This window comes from Pithys albifrons, chromosome 8 (genome assembly GCF_047495875.1).
Source record: "Pithys albifrons albifrons isolate INPA30051 chromosome 8, PitAlb_v1, whole genome shotgun sequence".
Classification (NCBI taxonomy): Eukaryota; Metazoa; Chordata; class Aves; order Passeriformes; family Thamnophilidae; genus Pithys; species Pithys albifrons.
This window is the reverse complement of record NC_092465.1, coordinates 39432707-39447764: the sequence shown is the minus strand read 5'-3', so window position 1 is coordinate 39447764 and position 15058 is coordinate 39432707. Positions and strand designations below refer to the sequence as shown.

General features: G+C 44.0%; 1 protein-coding gene across 9 annotated transcripts in view; it reads right to left on the bottom strand.

Annotated features, from left to right (window-relative positions):
• PCNT (pericentrin) overlaps positions 1–15058 on the bottom strand; it is a 97676-nt gene that overhangs the window by 36590 nt on the left and 46028 nt on the right. For 7 of the 9 annotated variants that reach the window (XM_071562844.1, XM_071562841.1, XM_071562842.1 and 4 more), the window contains 6 exons: positions 13983–14145; positions 12928–13071; positions 4044–4273; positions 3488–3607; positions 2952–2972; positions 1173–1400 (listed from right to left, as the gene is read on the bottom strand). In XM_071562844.1, coding sequence (XP_071418945.1) covers positions 1173–1400; positions 2952–2972; positions 3488–3607; positions 4044–4273; positions 12928–13071; positions 13983–14145 — 906 coding nt within the window. The remainder of the gene's footprint in view (positions 1–1172; positions 1401–2951; positions 2973–3487; positions 3608–4043; positions 4274–12927; positions 13072–13982; positions 14146–15058) is intronic. The other 2 variants (XM_071562845.1, XM_071562849.1) reach the window with 1 other exon arrangement.

Here is a 15058-nt window from a genome sequence, read left to right as displayed (position 1 = left end):
AAGAGGGTCTGCTGTTGCCTGGGGTTTGGTTTCTTGTCTGTCCTTTCCTGTAGAGCTGGACGGGCTGGTCGATTTCAAAGATTTCATGTGAAAGCAAGAAAAGTTTTCCTTTTTCCCTTCCCTTTTGAAATACAGCATTAACTTTGCAGTTTATTTTCTGTTTTTTAAATCCTGCTACTTTCATTTGATAATCAGAAGATTTTAGGCATGTGCTCTGGGTCTTAGATCTCTTGAAAAGAAAACAAATGGTCCAATTCACATATTAATTCACCACTGGGTGGCAAACAGAACCATAAACACCACTGAGAACCCCAACAAAGCCACTGCCATGTAATCATAGAATGGATTGGGTTGGAAAAGACCTCCGAGATCATCAAGTCCAACCCTTGGTCCAACTCCAGTCCCTTTACCAGATCATGGCACTCAGTGCCACGGCCAAGCTCAGTTGCAAAACCTCCAGGGATGGGGAATCCACCCTCTCTCTGGGCAGCCCATTCCAATGCCTGAGCACTCGCTCTGCAAGGAAGTTTTTCTGATCTCCAACTTCAATTTCCCCTGGCAGAGCTTGAGCCCATCGTGCCCCCTTGTCCTATTGCTGAGTGCCTGGGAGAAGAGACCAACCCCCACCTGGCCAGAACTTCCCTTCAGGCAGTTCCAGACAGTGCTGAGGTCACCTCTGAGCCTCCTCTTCTCCAGGCTAAACACCCCCAGCTCCCTCAGCCTCTCCCCACTGCACTTGTGCTCCAGTCCCTTCTCCAGCCTCGTTGCTCTTCTCTGGCCCCGCTCCAGCCCCTCAATCTCTTGCCTCAACTGAGGGGCCCAGAACTGAACACAACACTCAAGGTGTGGCCTCCCCAAGGCAGAGTCCAGGGGAAGGGTCACTGCCCTGGGCCTGCTGGCCACGCTAGTTTGGATCCAGGCCAGGATCCCCTTGGCCTTCTTGGCCACCTGGGCACACTGTTGGCTCCTGTTGAGCTTCCTGTCCCTCAGTCCCCCCAGGTCCCTTTCTGCCTGGCTGCTCTCCAGCCACTCTGTGCCCAGCCTGGAGCGCTGCAGGGGGTTGGAGTGGCCAAAGGGCAGGACTTGCACTTGGCCTTGTTGAACTCCATCCCATTGCAATCAGCCCATCTCCAGCCTATTCAACCCCACTTAAATAAGGACTTCAAAATTACCTGTTTGAGGTCAGTTTCCACTTTCTTCATCTTCTGCAGCTGCTGTTCCAGGCCGTGCACAGTTTTGGAGACCTCAGCACTGCTGCCCTTCAGATCCTGGATCTGGGCCAGCAGTTTCTCTATCTCTTTGTCACGAGCTGTAATTTCTTCGTGTTTTTGCTCCTTTTCTAATAACAGCTTATTGTAATCATCCATCTTCTCTCTCAGTTCTGCTTGCAAAGATTCCACCTATACAGAAACCACAGATATTCAGGCAATGTATCCAACTTGCTCCCAAGTGGAAGCAACAGTAATTTCGTGTCAAAGCAGGTGGAGTTTTACTACGAACTAAAGAAGTGCTGAAATCCCAGGTGAAAAGAAAACCACAGTGGACAGAAAGGATGAAAGAGTAACTTTCTGAAATCTTGTTTTCCAAATTCAGCAGCTCTTAAATGCACATTTGATTACTGTTTCTCAGTATTTGCAGCATTCTCAAAAATTACTTAGATGAAGGCAAAGGAGCTTTGTGGTGTGAGAGGTTTGTTAAAGATTAAAAAAAACCCCATGATTCCATGAATTATTATCAATAGCATTAGATTTGTATCTGTAACCTCAGAACCCTCTTCCAATATTCCAGGTAATTCCAATTTAAAGGAAGACACCAAGAACTGAAGGATAAATATGCAATGTAACATATCCAGTGCCTGAAAACCAGAGATTCCCAGGAGACAACACAGGACAGCTCTTCCTTTTCTAAAAATCATTTAAATATGGAGGATCCAAATTCTGAATTTGAGATCCTGAGATCCAATCACACACAGAGCTGTAGGAAAACAGTCATTCATTCATCCCAGTAATCAAGGCTGGGAGCTTTGGTGGGCACAGAAGCAGGAGAAGACCAGGTGAGACAGACCAACTATGTCAAGGAGTGATAAAAAAGCACATTAAAAGCAAGCTGAGGCAGAAAGCAGTTGGAAAGGAGAAATAATCTGGTCAATACCAACAAGCAAGGAAGTTTAGATTTTACAGAATAAATGCTTTGTTCCTCAGTAAGTGTCTGGATTGATGCAAATCCCACTTAAGCATCATAAAATAAAAATTCTCTGCATTAATAGAGAACTTGACATCTTCAAAGTATTGCACAGATATTACCAAAGCAGCAAAATACACTCTGGCAAAATAGAGAAAGAGAGTCAGATTAATAAGCACTGAGAGTGTCAGACTGGTTAAGAAAACCCAAAGTGATTCGTGTATTTTCAGCTGCTTACAGGCACATAAATATTTCCTTTATTCTGTAGGTGTGTTACTCCCTTCTCATCATATCAGCAACTAAACAACTGTTCAGCATCACACAGGCCTTACAGTAAAGCTTTTGGGTATAGAAAACTGTTCTACAAGTCTAACCTTTTTAATGCTATAAAATTTTGGCCTCAGAATCCCAAAACTATGACACTTGGGACATAAAAAGTGTGGTTTTAACCCCACCTTGCTGGAGCCAGGCCACAAACAGAAGCTGAAGGCACAGTGCACCATCATCATCATCACTGCAGTGTCTTTGTTTTATATTCTCCAAACCTCAACTTCTCCTTTTATGACTCTTTCAGTGAGTAACTGCTCTGAGCAAGAAGCAATTCCTCAATTCCTGCAGGAATTCTGCCACCCTAAAACCTGCATCCTTAGCTCCAAAGTCATGCCTGGACATACCAAGAAGAGGGGGAAAAAAAGCTAAAGCAGATCTAAAAGGGGCTAAAAGTTAAAAGGAAAGAAAAGTTAGAGAGATGTTCATGCTGTTTTTCATACCTGTAGAATCAACTCATAGTTCTGTGTAACGTTCATTTATGGGAAAAAACAAAACCAACAACAAAAAAAAAGGGCAAAAATTAATGTTTGAAACAAAGCATCAAACAAATGAACATGTGTAAACAAGGACATGAGTGTGAACAAGGACCGATTTATAGACTTAAACAAGACAAGGCATGCAGATAAAGAGCAGCTCCATTACAATTGTTCTAGCTGGAAAAAACCAAACCCATTCAGAACCCAGAATTCATCCCTCAGATGTGCCCTGTAGAGCAGTGTCTGCACTGTTGTCCTCCTTCATTTAAACCAGACTCTGGGGCTGTGAAATTTTACTGTAAAGCACAAACAACAGTTCTTTCCATCTCCATAACAAATAACTAAGTGCATTCAGTCAGCTGGGGCAAAATCTGCTCTCTAAGTGACAACAGAGGCAGAAAAAAGAGCTTCCCAAGAGCTGTACCCTTGAGAAAATACAGGGTTTGGTATTGAATTGTGATAAACAAACTCCTTTGGTCACCAGGTGTGATTTTACTCACCCTGCATTCTCTGGGCTGTCCTGAAGGCTGGGATTTTGATGACAGTTTTAGTTGCTCTTCCAGTTTCTGAATTTCCTGCTGGAAGTCATCACGTTCATGCTCCCTTTCTATAGCTTGTTCCTGCAAACACAGACAAAAAAGTATTTTTGAAGAAATCTGGTGTTTTACCACAATATTAAGCACAGGAATACTTTGGGGTTTGTTTTTGTGGTGAAGAAACTGTTAATTTAAAATTAAGTAACACCTTCTAGTATTCCTGAAAGCACAGGTACAACTACAGGGAAAGAAAAAAAAACAAAACAAAACACCTTTTTGACTTCAATATTCATACAAACTACAACTACCAGTTAATAAAAAGGAAAAATTCCCCTGCAATACTACACAAAGGGAACTGTAATATTTCATTTCTTTTATGAGGCTACAATACCAAAGTCTTAATTTCAAACAAAACTGAAAATGTCCTAGTTTAAGAATCATCTTCCAAGTCACAGACACCAACCAGAAGGAGAATTTGTCACCTCCACCCCCATGGGAATGTGTTCCCAGGATTCCTTACATCCATGAACTGCCGCTGGTTTCTGAGCTGCTTTTCAAGAACTTTGATTTGCTGTTTTAATTCAGCAACCTCCAGTAACTGTGTGGCCAGGTCTTGATTACTGTGCAGCTGCTCCTCCAGTTCCACCTCCAACACCTTCATCTGAGAGCGCAGGTTGGAATGGTCCTTTTCTGCCTGACACTGAAGGTCCAACTTCTCCTTTGATAAAAACTCTACCTCCTTGAGCAGACCTGAATAAAACGAAACAACCAACAAAAGTTTGTCAGTGCAGGGCACAAAAATCAAATGTTTCAGGTGATGTTAAAGTCAGGTATTTTTGGACAGCATCAAAACAAAGAAAAATATTCCCAAGATGGGGTATAAGGGACGCAACAGGAATTCTGATCCATGAGTCAGAAGCCACCTCTGATATGACTACTGAATGATTTAATAAAGGAGGCCATGGGAATGTGTTGTCAATCCATAACTGAATCCTGGTTGGAGACATCCTGGGCACTCAAAGCTTTCACCATCACCCCTGCAGACCTCCTGATTCCAGAAAGCCCCATCTTACCTGCCCAGGAATCCTTCAGGTTCCCTCCCTACTCCTTGCCCTCTCAACTCCAGCTCTGCACAACTCTTCCTCCTGAGGCTCTTTCTAAACCCCATCAGATCCCCAATCCCCCAATTCACTGCATTCCAGATGTGCTCCATCCCCACATTTAAGTCCTCAGCCACTTTATCTTTTGCACCTCCCCTTCCAAATCCCCCTCCTATACCAAATCCTTGCCCACCCTTGTGACCCAAATCTCTTTAGGAGCTGGCTGGAGGGCTGGCCCAGAGAGTGCTGCTGACTGGGGCTGTGTCCAGCTGGTCACCAGTGGTGTCCCCAGGGGTCAGTGTTGGGGCCACTCCTGTTTAACATCTTCAGTGATGATTTAGATGAGGGGATTGAGTCCATCCTCAGCAAATTTGCTGATGACACCAAGTTGGGAGGGAGTGTCGAGCTGCTGGAAGGCAGGAGGGCTCTGCAGAGGGATCTGGAGAGACTGGAGAGATGGGCTGATTGCAATGGGATGGAGTTCAACAAGGCCAAGTGCAGGTCCTGCCCTTTGGCCACTCCAACCCCCTGCAGCGCTCCAGGCTGGGCACAGAGTGGCTGGAGAGCAGCCAGGCAGAAAGGGACCTGGGGGGACTGAGGGACAGGAAGCTCAACAGGAGCCAACAGTGTGCCCAGGTGGCCAAGAAGGCCAAGGGGATCCTGGCCTGGATCCAAACTAGCGTGGCCAGCAGGCCCAGGGCAGTGACCCTTCCCCTGGACTCTGCCTTGGGGAGGCCACACCTTGAGTGTTGTGTTCAGTTCTGGGCCCCTCAGTTGAGGCAAGAGATTGAGGGGCTGGAGCGGGGCCAGAGAAGAGCAACGAGGCTGGAGAAGGGACTGGAGCACAAGTGCAGTGGGGAGAGGCTGAGGGAACTGGGGGTGTTTAGCCTGGAGAAGAGGAGGCTCAGAGGTGACCTCAGCACTGTCTGGAACTGCCTGAAGGGAAGTTCTGGCCAGGTGGGGGTCGGTCTCTTCTCCCAGGCACTCAGCAATAGGACAAGGGGGCACGATGGGCTCAAGCTCTGCCAGGGGAAATTGAAGTTGGAGATGAGAAAAAACTTGTTTGCAGAGAGAGTGCTCAGGCATTGGAATGGGCTGCCCAGAGAGGGGGTGGATTCCCCATGCCTGGAGGTTTTTCAACTGAGCTTGGCCGTGGCACTGAGTGCCATGATCTGGTAAAGGGACTGGAGTTGGACCAAGGGTTGGCCTTGATGATCTCGGAGGTCTTTTCCAACCCAATCCATTCTATGATTCTGTGATTCTTCTTAATCAAGCCATCCAATACAGAATTTTTGATTCCTCCAAACTCCCATGCCAAGATCCTCCCTGGACACCCAATATCCATTTCTCCCTTTCCTGTGCCATGCTGGATGCTGTTGTTGCCATCCATGCTGATAAATTAGCCCCCTGTGGTCCACTGGTGCTCAGCCCAACCCTGAGGCCACATTCCATGTCAAAGCAAAGTTCCTGTATTTCCCTGAACCAGAGTGGGGATTAAAACCTGGAGAAAAATCACATTTACAGAAAATCATTCCAGTTCTGAGGTTGCAAAGGGAAGAAACACCTCAAAAAACGATGCCACATTATCTCCCCTATGCAGACTGCAAAAGAAATGCCACAAGGAGGAAAATGTACATAGATTATTTGAATTATCAAGAGATAATTTATAGCTACAAACTGCATTTTCAATCAGTTGGATGCACTGAATATGCTGTTTAGGAGACCAAAACTGAGACTCTACTTGGAACTCTCTTGGAGCAAAGCTACTTTAATTTGACTACAGGTAAGTAACCTGAGCATGAAAACAGAAACCTATTTTGTATCAAGGCAAGGTCCTGCAAGAGCTCATCATTTCACTCATCAGATGTTCCATTATTCATCTTAAATGTTTTCAGTCATAGGTCAAAGGTAAGTCTATGACCCACAAGGACCTTAATGGTCATCCAGCCCATTTTCCAGAATGGACAATTCCCTTTTTGCAGTACGAACAACTCAATGCATGTGATTTCTGACCTAAAATCATTAAATATTGCTCTTACAAATCTTTGAAAACAAAAGTGATGCCACAGCCAACCTTCAGCATTTTTTCCTAGGGTTTCACTATCCACAGGTATTTAATTACATCTCTAAACACTTGAAAATATGCAAAAATCATTAAAATTTCCATGTTTATGTTTAAAAGGGTAAGTGGCACAGACTTGGAATGATGCAACAACATTTACATTAAACATTGGGAAAAATGTCACCACAGGGAGGGCAATGGAACAATGTGCAGGGTCTGGCAAGTCTCTGGCTCTGGAAATCCCAGAGGCTGGACAAAGAGAAACAAGGGAAGTAGATTCTGGTTTGGGACAAAAATATGGACTACATGAGCTCTAGATGTCCACAGAAATCCCATGTTTTAATCCCCCCTGGTCTCTTACTGCAGTAACTATTCTTTCTCTGCATTAGGACAATATTAAAATATGCAAATGAAAACTAAGAGGTTAATTGAGCAAATGTAAACAGCAGATACACAACTGTACCAGATTCTTGAACTGTTGGCCTGATTTGCTAAGCACCCATGAGAGCTTTGGAAAGCACCTGAACTGGACATAAAACTGCTCTTCAGCTTCTTCACACAGCCATGAGAACATGGCACAGGTAGCTGGAGGAAATAAATCCCTTTTTGTTCTGCATTTCCTCCAGACAACAGGGGAGACAAGCCCTGCCCTTCCTTTACACACACCAGGACTGGGCTCCTCCTGCCAGTTTAAATTTGCTTTTGGCTGATAAAAACAAATCCCAGAATTAAGAAAGGACTTTGAGGAACTGCTGGAGATACTCAGGGTACAAATCAAGGCTCTAATCCTGTTAAATACTCTGTGCCTTTGAGAGACTACACTGTGGCTGTGGGTTACAACCACATTCCAATAACAACAGTCCCTGCTTTTTCTATCCCTGTGCTAAACAATCACAATAAATAATCACAAGTTCATGGAGTTGTGGATGGAATTCAGGCTCTGGCAGAATGCAGGACATGAAGAGTTTCTCTCCCATGAGGCTGTACTGTAAGTCTCATGTATCATGAGATGCAACAGAGCAAACAGCTGAAACACACACACAAAAAAAAGCCAACAACAGCCTGAATTCCATTAGGAGACTCAATCCCAGCCACAGATGCTCAACAGGGAATATCATTTGCCAAGAGCTGGGTTTTGGCAGGCTGGAGATGGGAATTATGGAATAAAAGAGCACTCCAGTGTGTTTGGCCACACAAGGTGCAGAGAGGAGGGGAAGGTCCCCTGTGTACAGCGATTTGTGCACCCAGAGGAAGGTCATGGACACAGACAGACCCTGCAAGGAAAGAACTGGCATTTGGGAAAACAAACACAGGCATTTTTCCTTCTATATCCTAAGAAACATGGTTGATGGCTTCTTTATAAGCTTCCAAAGGAACAATTAGTGCTTTCTAAGGAACAAAATACTGATTAGGTGACACTGAGTTACAGTGTCCCAGTCACCTCTTCAGACACAAATGCAAGTTAATGGAAAAAAAATAATTAGGCAAAGAGATTTTACCTGGAATCAGCAGGATTTCATAGAGAGCAGGTATCAGATTTTGGCAATCTGTTTGACCAGTTTATTGAATTTTTTTTGTTGTTTCTTTTTTAAGCTCATGTTCCTCAGCTGTATAAATAGAATTTCAAGCAACACAAACACATCATCAGCTCCCAGATTTGTGTCTTTGTGGACAAACCTGCTACTTCATTAAAGCTTGTTGAAATCATGCAATTCCTCAGCACATCCTCCCCACTCCCAAAACCATCAGCACAAAGCCAAGTTCCACTCAGTGCATTTCATCAGCCATTCTACTCACATTAGTGCTCCACACCAAAAGCAGGAGGAGGCTCAGCTTCCCAAGGAATGAGCCATGTCAGCCAACTCCAAAAAACATGATTTATATTTATCCCTGTTTTCCACACACTACAAACAACTCCAAACCAGAGGAAGAGCACTATAGATGGCTGGTGTGAGGGAAAGGAGGTGAATTTTAGGACTCTGCACTTGCAGAAAAAGCAGCTGTTCAAGTTCTAATGAGCAGCTGGCAAGAGCTGGGAGAATGTCAGTCCCACTGAGCTGCTCCTGGGAGAATGTCAGTCCCAAAATACACCATAACCAGCTCAGTTATACATTCCCTCTCTTTCAGAGGGCAGCACAGATTTCAGGACACTGAGATGGTTTCCAAAAATAGGTTAAATAAATATAGTGTTTGAGGGAGATCTGAATGGACAGAAGGAGCAGAGATACAGCAATGGGCAAGACAGTTCAGCGCAGCTTTTTCACTCCAACAGGGATTTATTTCCCTTGGTAACTTTATATTCATTCGAGGGTTTTGGTTACCCAGCTCACAGTCTTTGGGGGAAAAGAAAAAGTCTAGAAACAAGAGATAGTGAATATACAAGACAGCACATCTATGAATATATATTTGTAAATAAAATTAATTTTAAAAATTATAGGAGAAAATATATTTTGAGTAGACCACAAAAGATAATCATAGTAACTATGAATTTAGAAACTAAGAAGGAGTGAAGGATTTATACTTTAGTTTAGGAGATAAAAAAAATTAAAAATGCCTCTTTCAATGTGGCATCTACAAATTTTATTTCAGACTTCCTTCAGTTCTTGCTGTACTTTTCTAGCTCACCATTTTACATCACTTCAAGTATTTTTATTTCTTCTTCTTCTTTTCTTCAACCTTTAACTTAATTTACTCATTCTGACAGCCCACTGTGCATCACTAGAAGCTCACAGTCAACTGCAACCCTCTCCATCCCCTGGAAAAAAATGGAGGTGGCAACACAAATACCATGGCACAATGCACTTCAAGCCTAATGGTAGCAAAACATTATTTTTCCTTCAAATATTGATCACTGAATTGAATATTCTTAATTTAATTGGTTTCTGTTACATCACAGAAGTCAAAACTTTTCTTTTGGCCATGACATTCATAACCCAAATAACCTGTGGGGCCTATTTATTAAGTACTATTCCTCATTGTTAAAATCAAAATATCAATTTATTCACTCAGTGTTACATCAACACAGCAAGAAAAAACCCCACACTTGTTAGTACAAACCTGAACCTTCTTTTTGTGCTACTTTACCAACAGGTGTTCCTGGAAATCAAAACACACAGACATGTACAAGACAAGAATAGGACCTTGTGATCCATTCCATCTTCTAAATCACTAAAAATTTGTATGGAATACAGATAGAGCTTAACTTCTTTTTTTCTGCATAAATGTATTTCATCTTCATTATGACACAAAGCTCCTGATGACCTACATTGATCCACTGACATTCTCACCATGCAAGCTTGTGGCAACATCCTTGGCCAGTCACTTCTGCATTTTCTGAGACAATCAGTATTATTTTTCTGCAATAGAGGGGAATAATCAATGCCTCAAATCCCCCTTTACCTCCTGTCAGGGGATCCAAAGCAGGATTTGGTCCAAGAGGCTTCCCTGGCCCAGGCTCTGCAACCTGTCCCACCTTTCCATGAGACACAGTCATGTTCAACAGCACCACAGAACAACTTTGCATTTCCTCTGGGATGTGTTACTCAATGCCACAATTATAAGCACAGCCCCTGGACCAGTTTCTGTCCTGCTGTCTTTCCCCTGAGGAAGAAAGGTCTTCCCCCACTCCCTGCTCTGCTTACTGGGCCAGGACAATCTGTGTGAGGCCAATATTCAGTTTTCTCTTAGAGCAATGCTAAGATATTAAGTTTGACAGGTCATGTCACTGAACAAAGAAAAGGCAAAGTCCAACAGTGATGAAGATGCTCCAAGACCACCCAAGGGATGAAGTCAGGAGACCAGCCCTCAAATTCCAAGCCAAAAGGAAAGCTCCGCCCAAGATTTCACCCAGTCATTAACATGGAAATTAGAAAGTGTAATTATGAAACCAAGACTGTATAAATGGCTTATTTTACACAAACAAGTCAGGCAAGTTTTTGCTCAGTATGAACTGGCTGTGCCTCCAACGTTGTCAATAAATACCTTTGCTGCCAAAAAGATAAAAAGCTTCTTATTATTTATTTCAAGGTGTTTTTTGCTATCTCCCTGGTATCCAGTGACAGGAATGTGGGAAGGGTTCAAAGCTGCAGCAGGGAAGGGTTCATTTCTTTACCAAGAGAGTGATGAAACCCTGAACAGCCTTTCTGCAGAGGTGGTAGATGCCCCAAGCCTGTCAGTGCTCAAGAGGCATTTGGTCAATGGTCTAAATAACAAGTTTTAACTTTGAGCTGACCAAAAAGTGTCAGGCAGATGGATTGTTGCAGGTCAGTTTTAAGTGGAAATATTCTAGTCTGGTCTGCCCTAATGGAAGATGTCCCTGTTATAACAGCAGGGTTGGACTATATGGCCTTTAAAGCATCCTTCCAACCCAAATCTTTCAGTTATTTTATGTACAATAGGAGTATTTTGATTGCACTGTTCTTAAAAGGTCAAATGTAGAACCAAAATGAAGAACACAAAAGGCTGGTGGCCCACACTGGCAGAGTTGAGACTCAGAAGAGAAGATGAGGTGAGGGAGAGGCAAGAGGTAGACAAGAGTTTTTCACTAGAAACTGTTACTGGCTGTCTTTATTACTGACCTAAGCACGTTGCCCTGTGTACAACCACCTGTGACACAGGTCTGCTCAGTCAGCAGAGATCTGTGCAACACAGCCAAGGGTGACATTGTGGTGACACAGCTCAGGGTACTGTCATGTTGGCATTAGCAGAAATGGAAAGGAAGTGATCACAAACAGTAAAATTTCTATTCTACTAGAATGGCATTAGGGCTGAAAATTCAAGAAGTAAAACTACATAATGCCATTTAAATAATTCCCAGAGTCATCATTAAGAACCAGCACAACCTACTCTTGAGCTGCTGCCCAGTACAAACCACATAACAACTTTGAATCTTCTGTTCATCAAAAATTATCTTACATGTAAACAATACTAAATTGAGATTCTTCAGGGTATTTATTAAATCACTGCAGGCACTGTTAAAATAGGATCATTACGATTTTTCCCATCACCCTTATGGATCACATGTGTGTGTTTTGCCAGGACAAGCCTGGGGACCAGAGCAGAAGCTCATGTGTAAAACTAAGAACACATCATCACCACAATTCAAATAATCTTCCAGGAGAAGTTTATTTTTTTCTGTCATTATTAAGCTATCTCCTTAGTCCTGAAAGCAGTGGAAAGCCTTCAAGCTCCAACTCCTTTGACTCCAGTATCAAAGAACAGGCATTTCAGTTACTAATTAGGTGCCAAATACCTGTTGCTAACTACCTGGAACTAACACATGCCTCTTTCTCAGACACTTCCCCCTCTCTAATTAAGCACAGAACTACAGCAGTACTCTTCACTGACAGCACTATCATCTTACAAGCAAAGAACCAGCAGCTTTCATTTGCTTTGTGCTTTCACAGGAACATCCTCTAACCTCTGTAGCTGCTCAGGGGGTCACAAAACTAAACACTGACTATCCTGGTTCAGCAACCAAGACCAGTGTGGATGTGACCAAAGCTGTGGATTCTCCACCCTCCATTCATTGCCCACCAACTGTTCCCAATGGCCTATTGGCAGCAGCTGCCCAGGGCACACCTGAGCCCTCAGGCTGGGAGCTGGCTGGGAAAGAAGCCTGGCAGAGGAGATGGGAGAACTCCCCTGCAGGGAGTCCTTGGCACCTCCACACCCACCTGAGGGCTCAGCTCTGCTCATGGGCCAGCAACAATTCCAAAATCCCCCCTGACTTCCAGAGTCAGATCCCCCAGTGTGGAACTCCCTGCCCTGGGGGAGGCACTGGGGGCTCCCACCTGCACCTGAGGGGATGGAATCTTGGGTTTTGGGACTTCTGGGACCACTCACTGGATCTAAAGGAGGAGCAAAACCTGGCCAGGAGGAGCCCACCACTCTCCACCAGACTGTGCCATCACAGGTTTGTCATCTCCTTTTACTTTGGACTCGGGGGAATCCCGTGGGGCTCAGCACAGAGGCCACCAAACCCCACTGGGTTTGTGCCCCAGGGGACTGGGTTACACTGCTGGGGTTTGTGGGTTAAACCCAATTTCTCTTTGTGCCATTGCATTTATTGTAATATTGTTATTAAATTGTAACTCTGCCTTACAATCTCTTTTGTGTTGGGTTTGTTTCTCCTGCAGGTTCACCCTTAAACCAGCACACTGACACTTTACTGACACACACTGCAGTGTGCCCTGACTGGACACAGCTTAGTTTCCCACTGAAAGCACCACAGCTCTGCTCACCAAGAATGGCCTGCTCCTGGGTCAGCTCCTGGAATCGTTCCCTCATGTTCTCCAGCTCCACAACGAGGCGACGCTCAGATTCCTCCTTCAGGCTCAAGGCCTCTTCTAACGCAGCTTTCTCGGCAACGTAGCCTTCAATAATGCCTAAAATCCAAGTTGGAATGCAAGTAAAGACAGGGACAAACTCATGTGTTGGGACAGAGCAGCTTGAAAACATGAGTGAACAGCCTTTGGCAAACCATGGGAAGGAAGAAGTAAAAGATGACTTAAGTTTACACTGTAGTTCAGCTTTTTGCAGTATCTCAGGGAATAAAATGAAGCAGTTAATGTAGTCTAAAAGATTTAATGAGGCTGTAGTGTTACAAACTGCCCCCAAACCTGTAGAATTCATTAAGCTTTCATGGCCTGGGGTCAGCTCACAACACAGGACAGCCTGACACATGACCCTGAGATGAGCTCAGCTGGTTAAAACTTGGCTGTAATAATGCCAAGGTCATGGGTTCAATCCCCTCTGTGGGCCATTGACTTAAGAGTTGGACTTGATGATCCTTGTGAGCCCCTTCCAACTCAGAATAGTCTGGGATTCTGTTTGTGATCCTCTGCTGGGGGCTGAGCCTTGAAGAAACAGGATCTCCAGAAAGGAAGATCAGTGTTAGACTCAGAGCCCAAGAAGTTCATTACTAGAAAGCACAGAATAAGAGGGCACAGGCTTGAGCTCTGCAGGGGGGTTTTAGGTTGGGTATCAGAAAGAAATTCTTTACAGAGAGGGTGGTCAGGCATTGGAATGGGCTGCCCAGAGAGGGGGTGGATTCCCCATCCCTGGAGGTTTTTAAGATGAGACTGGACGTGGCACTGAGTGCCATGATCTGGTAGTCACAGTGGGGTTGGATTAAGGGTTGGACTTGATGATCTCAGAGGTCTCTTCCAACCCAGCTGATTCTGAGTTGGAAGGGACCCACAAGGCTCATCAAGTCACACCACAGACAATGGGAGGAATGAGCTACAAGTAAACGACACTGAAATCTCATGAAATCATAATAATTTCATTTTCTCACCCTCTGCTTTATGCAGCTCCAGTGCCAGCTGGTTCTTGGCCTCGCTCTCCTCGCTCAGGCACTCCATCAGCTCCTGGTGCTGACTCACCACCTGCGCTGTCTCCTCATTCCGGCGGCTGAATTCCTTCTCAAACTGGGCGTGGTTTTCGTGCATTTTCTCCAGCTGCAAGTGAAGGATTTCCCCTGGCATCAGTTCTTGGATGCACATGCAATAATACTGCAGACATTTAAACAAAAACTTTCTGTATTTGTTAATCCATGCAATAAGGTCCAAGTTTGGAAGTTTCATTTTAGTACTGACTTTACCCCAAACCACTGGACACTCTGGTGAACCCCTGTAGCTGCACACCACTGTTTTTCCTCAGGAATGTAAGTTTCTTTCCTGTGCATAAAAAGAAACACCTCCCTGCTGGCTAAACTGTTCAGCTTGACACTTCCTGAGCTACTGGAAATTCAAAGCATCCTTACACTCAAATTTTTCAAGAGCTTCAGTCATGCCTAATACACAGTGAAGTCCATAAATCACCCTCAGGTTTCCGAGGTACACCATCAGTGAGCAAAACATGCTTGAACACAGCTGATGAAGGTCTCTAAGAACCCAGATCTGCCATGGCTTGGGCAAGTGCTGTAACCACAAGTTTGCTCTGTGCTAGTGGAACCAGCAACAGAACCTAAAAGTGACAATTTAATCACCTCATTCTAGGAGGGATTTTTTTTTTAGGTGGTGAATAAACATTTCACAGAGACACATAACTCTGGGTTTCACAAAATACTTGATAGTAGATTCATTTCAGACATATTCTTTCCCTTCACATTTTCTTTTAAATTAGGGGTTTCCTTACTCAAAAACTAATTACTGTAGCACTAAACTCAGTCCTCTAGATGTACTCAGTACTCGTGCATTTATCCCAAATTTGCAGTCTAGACACTGCAAAACTCAGTAAGAAAACACTCAAGTTCTTTTATGGTATTGAGTGCAGCTCCTTTTATCACAACTGAAGAGTATATAAATACAATGATGTTTGTTTGCTGCTATCTACATATTCCCAAAACATTTTAACATCAGGCTGAGTTTT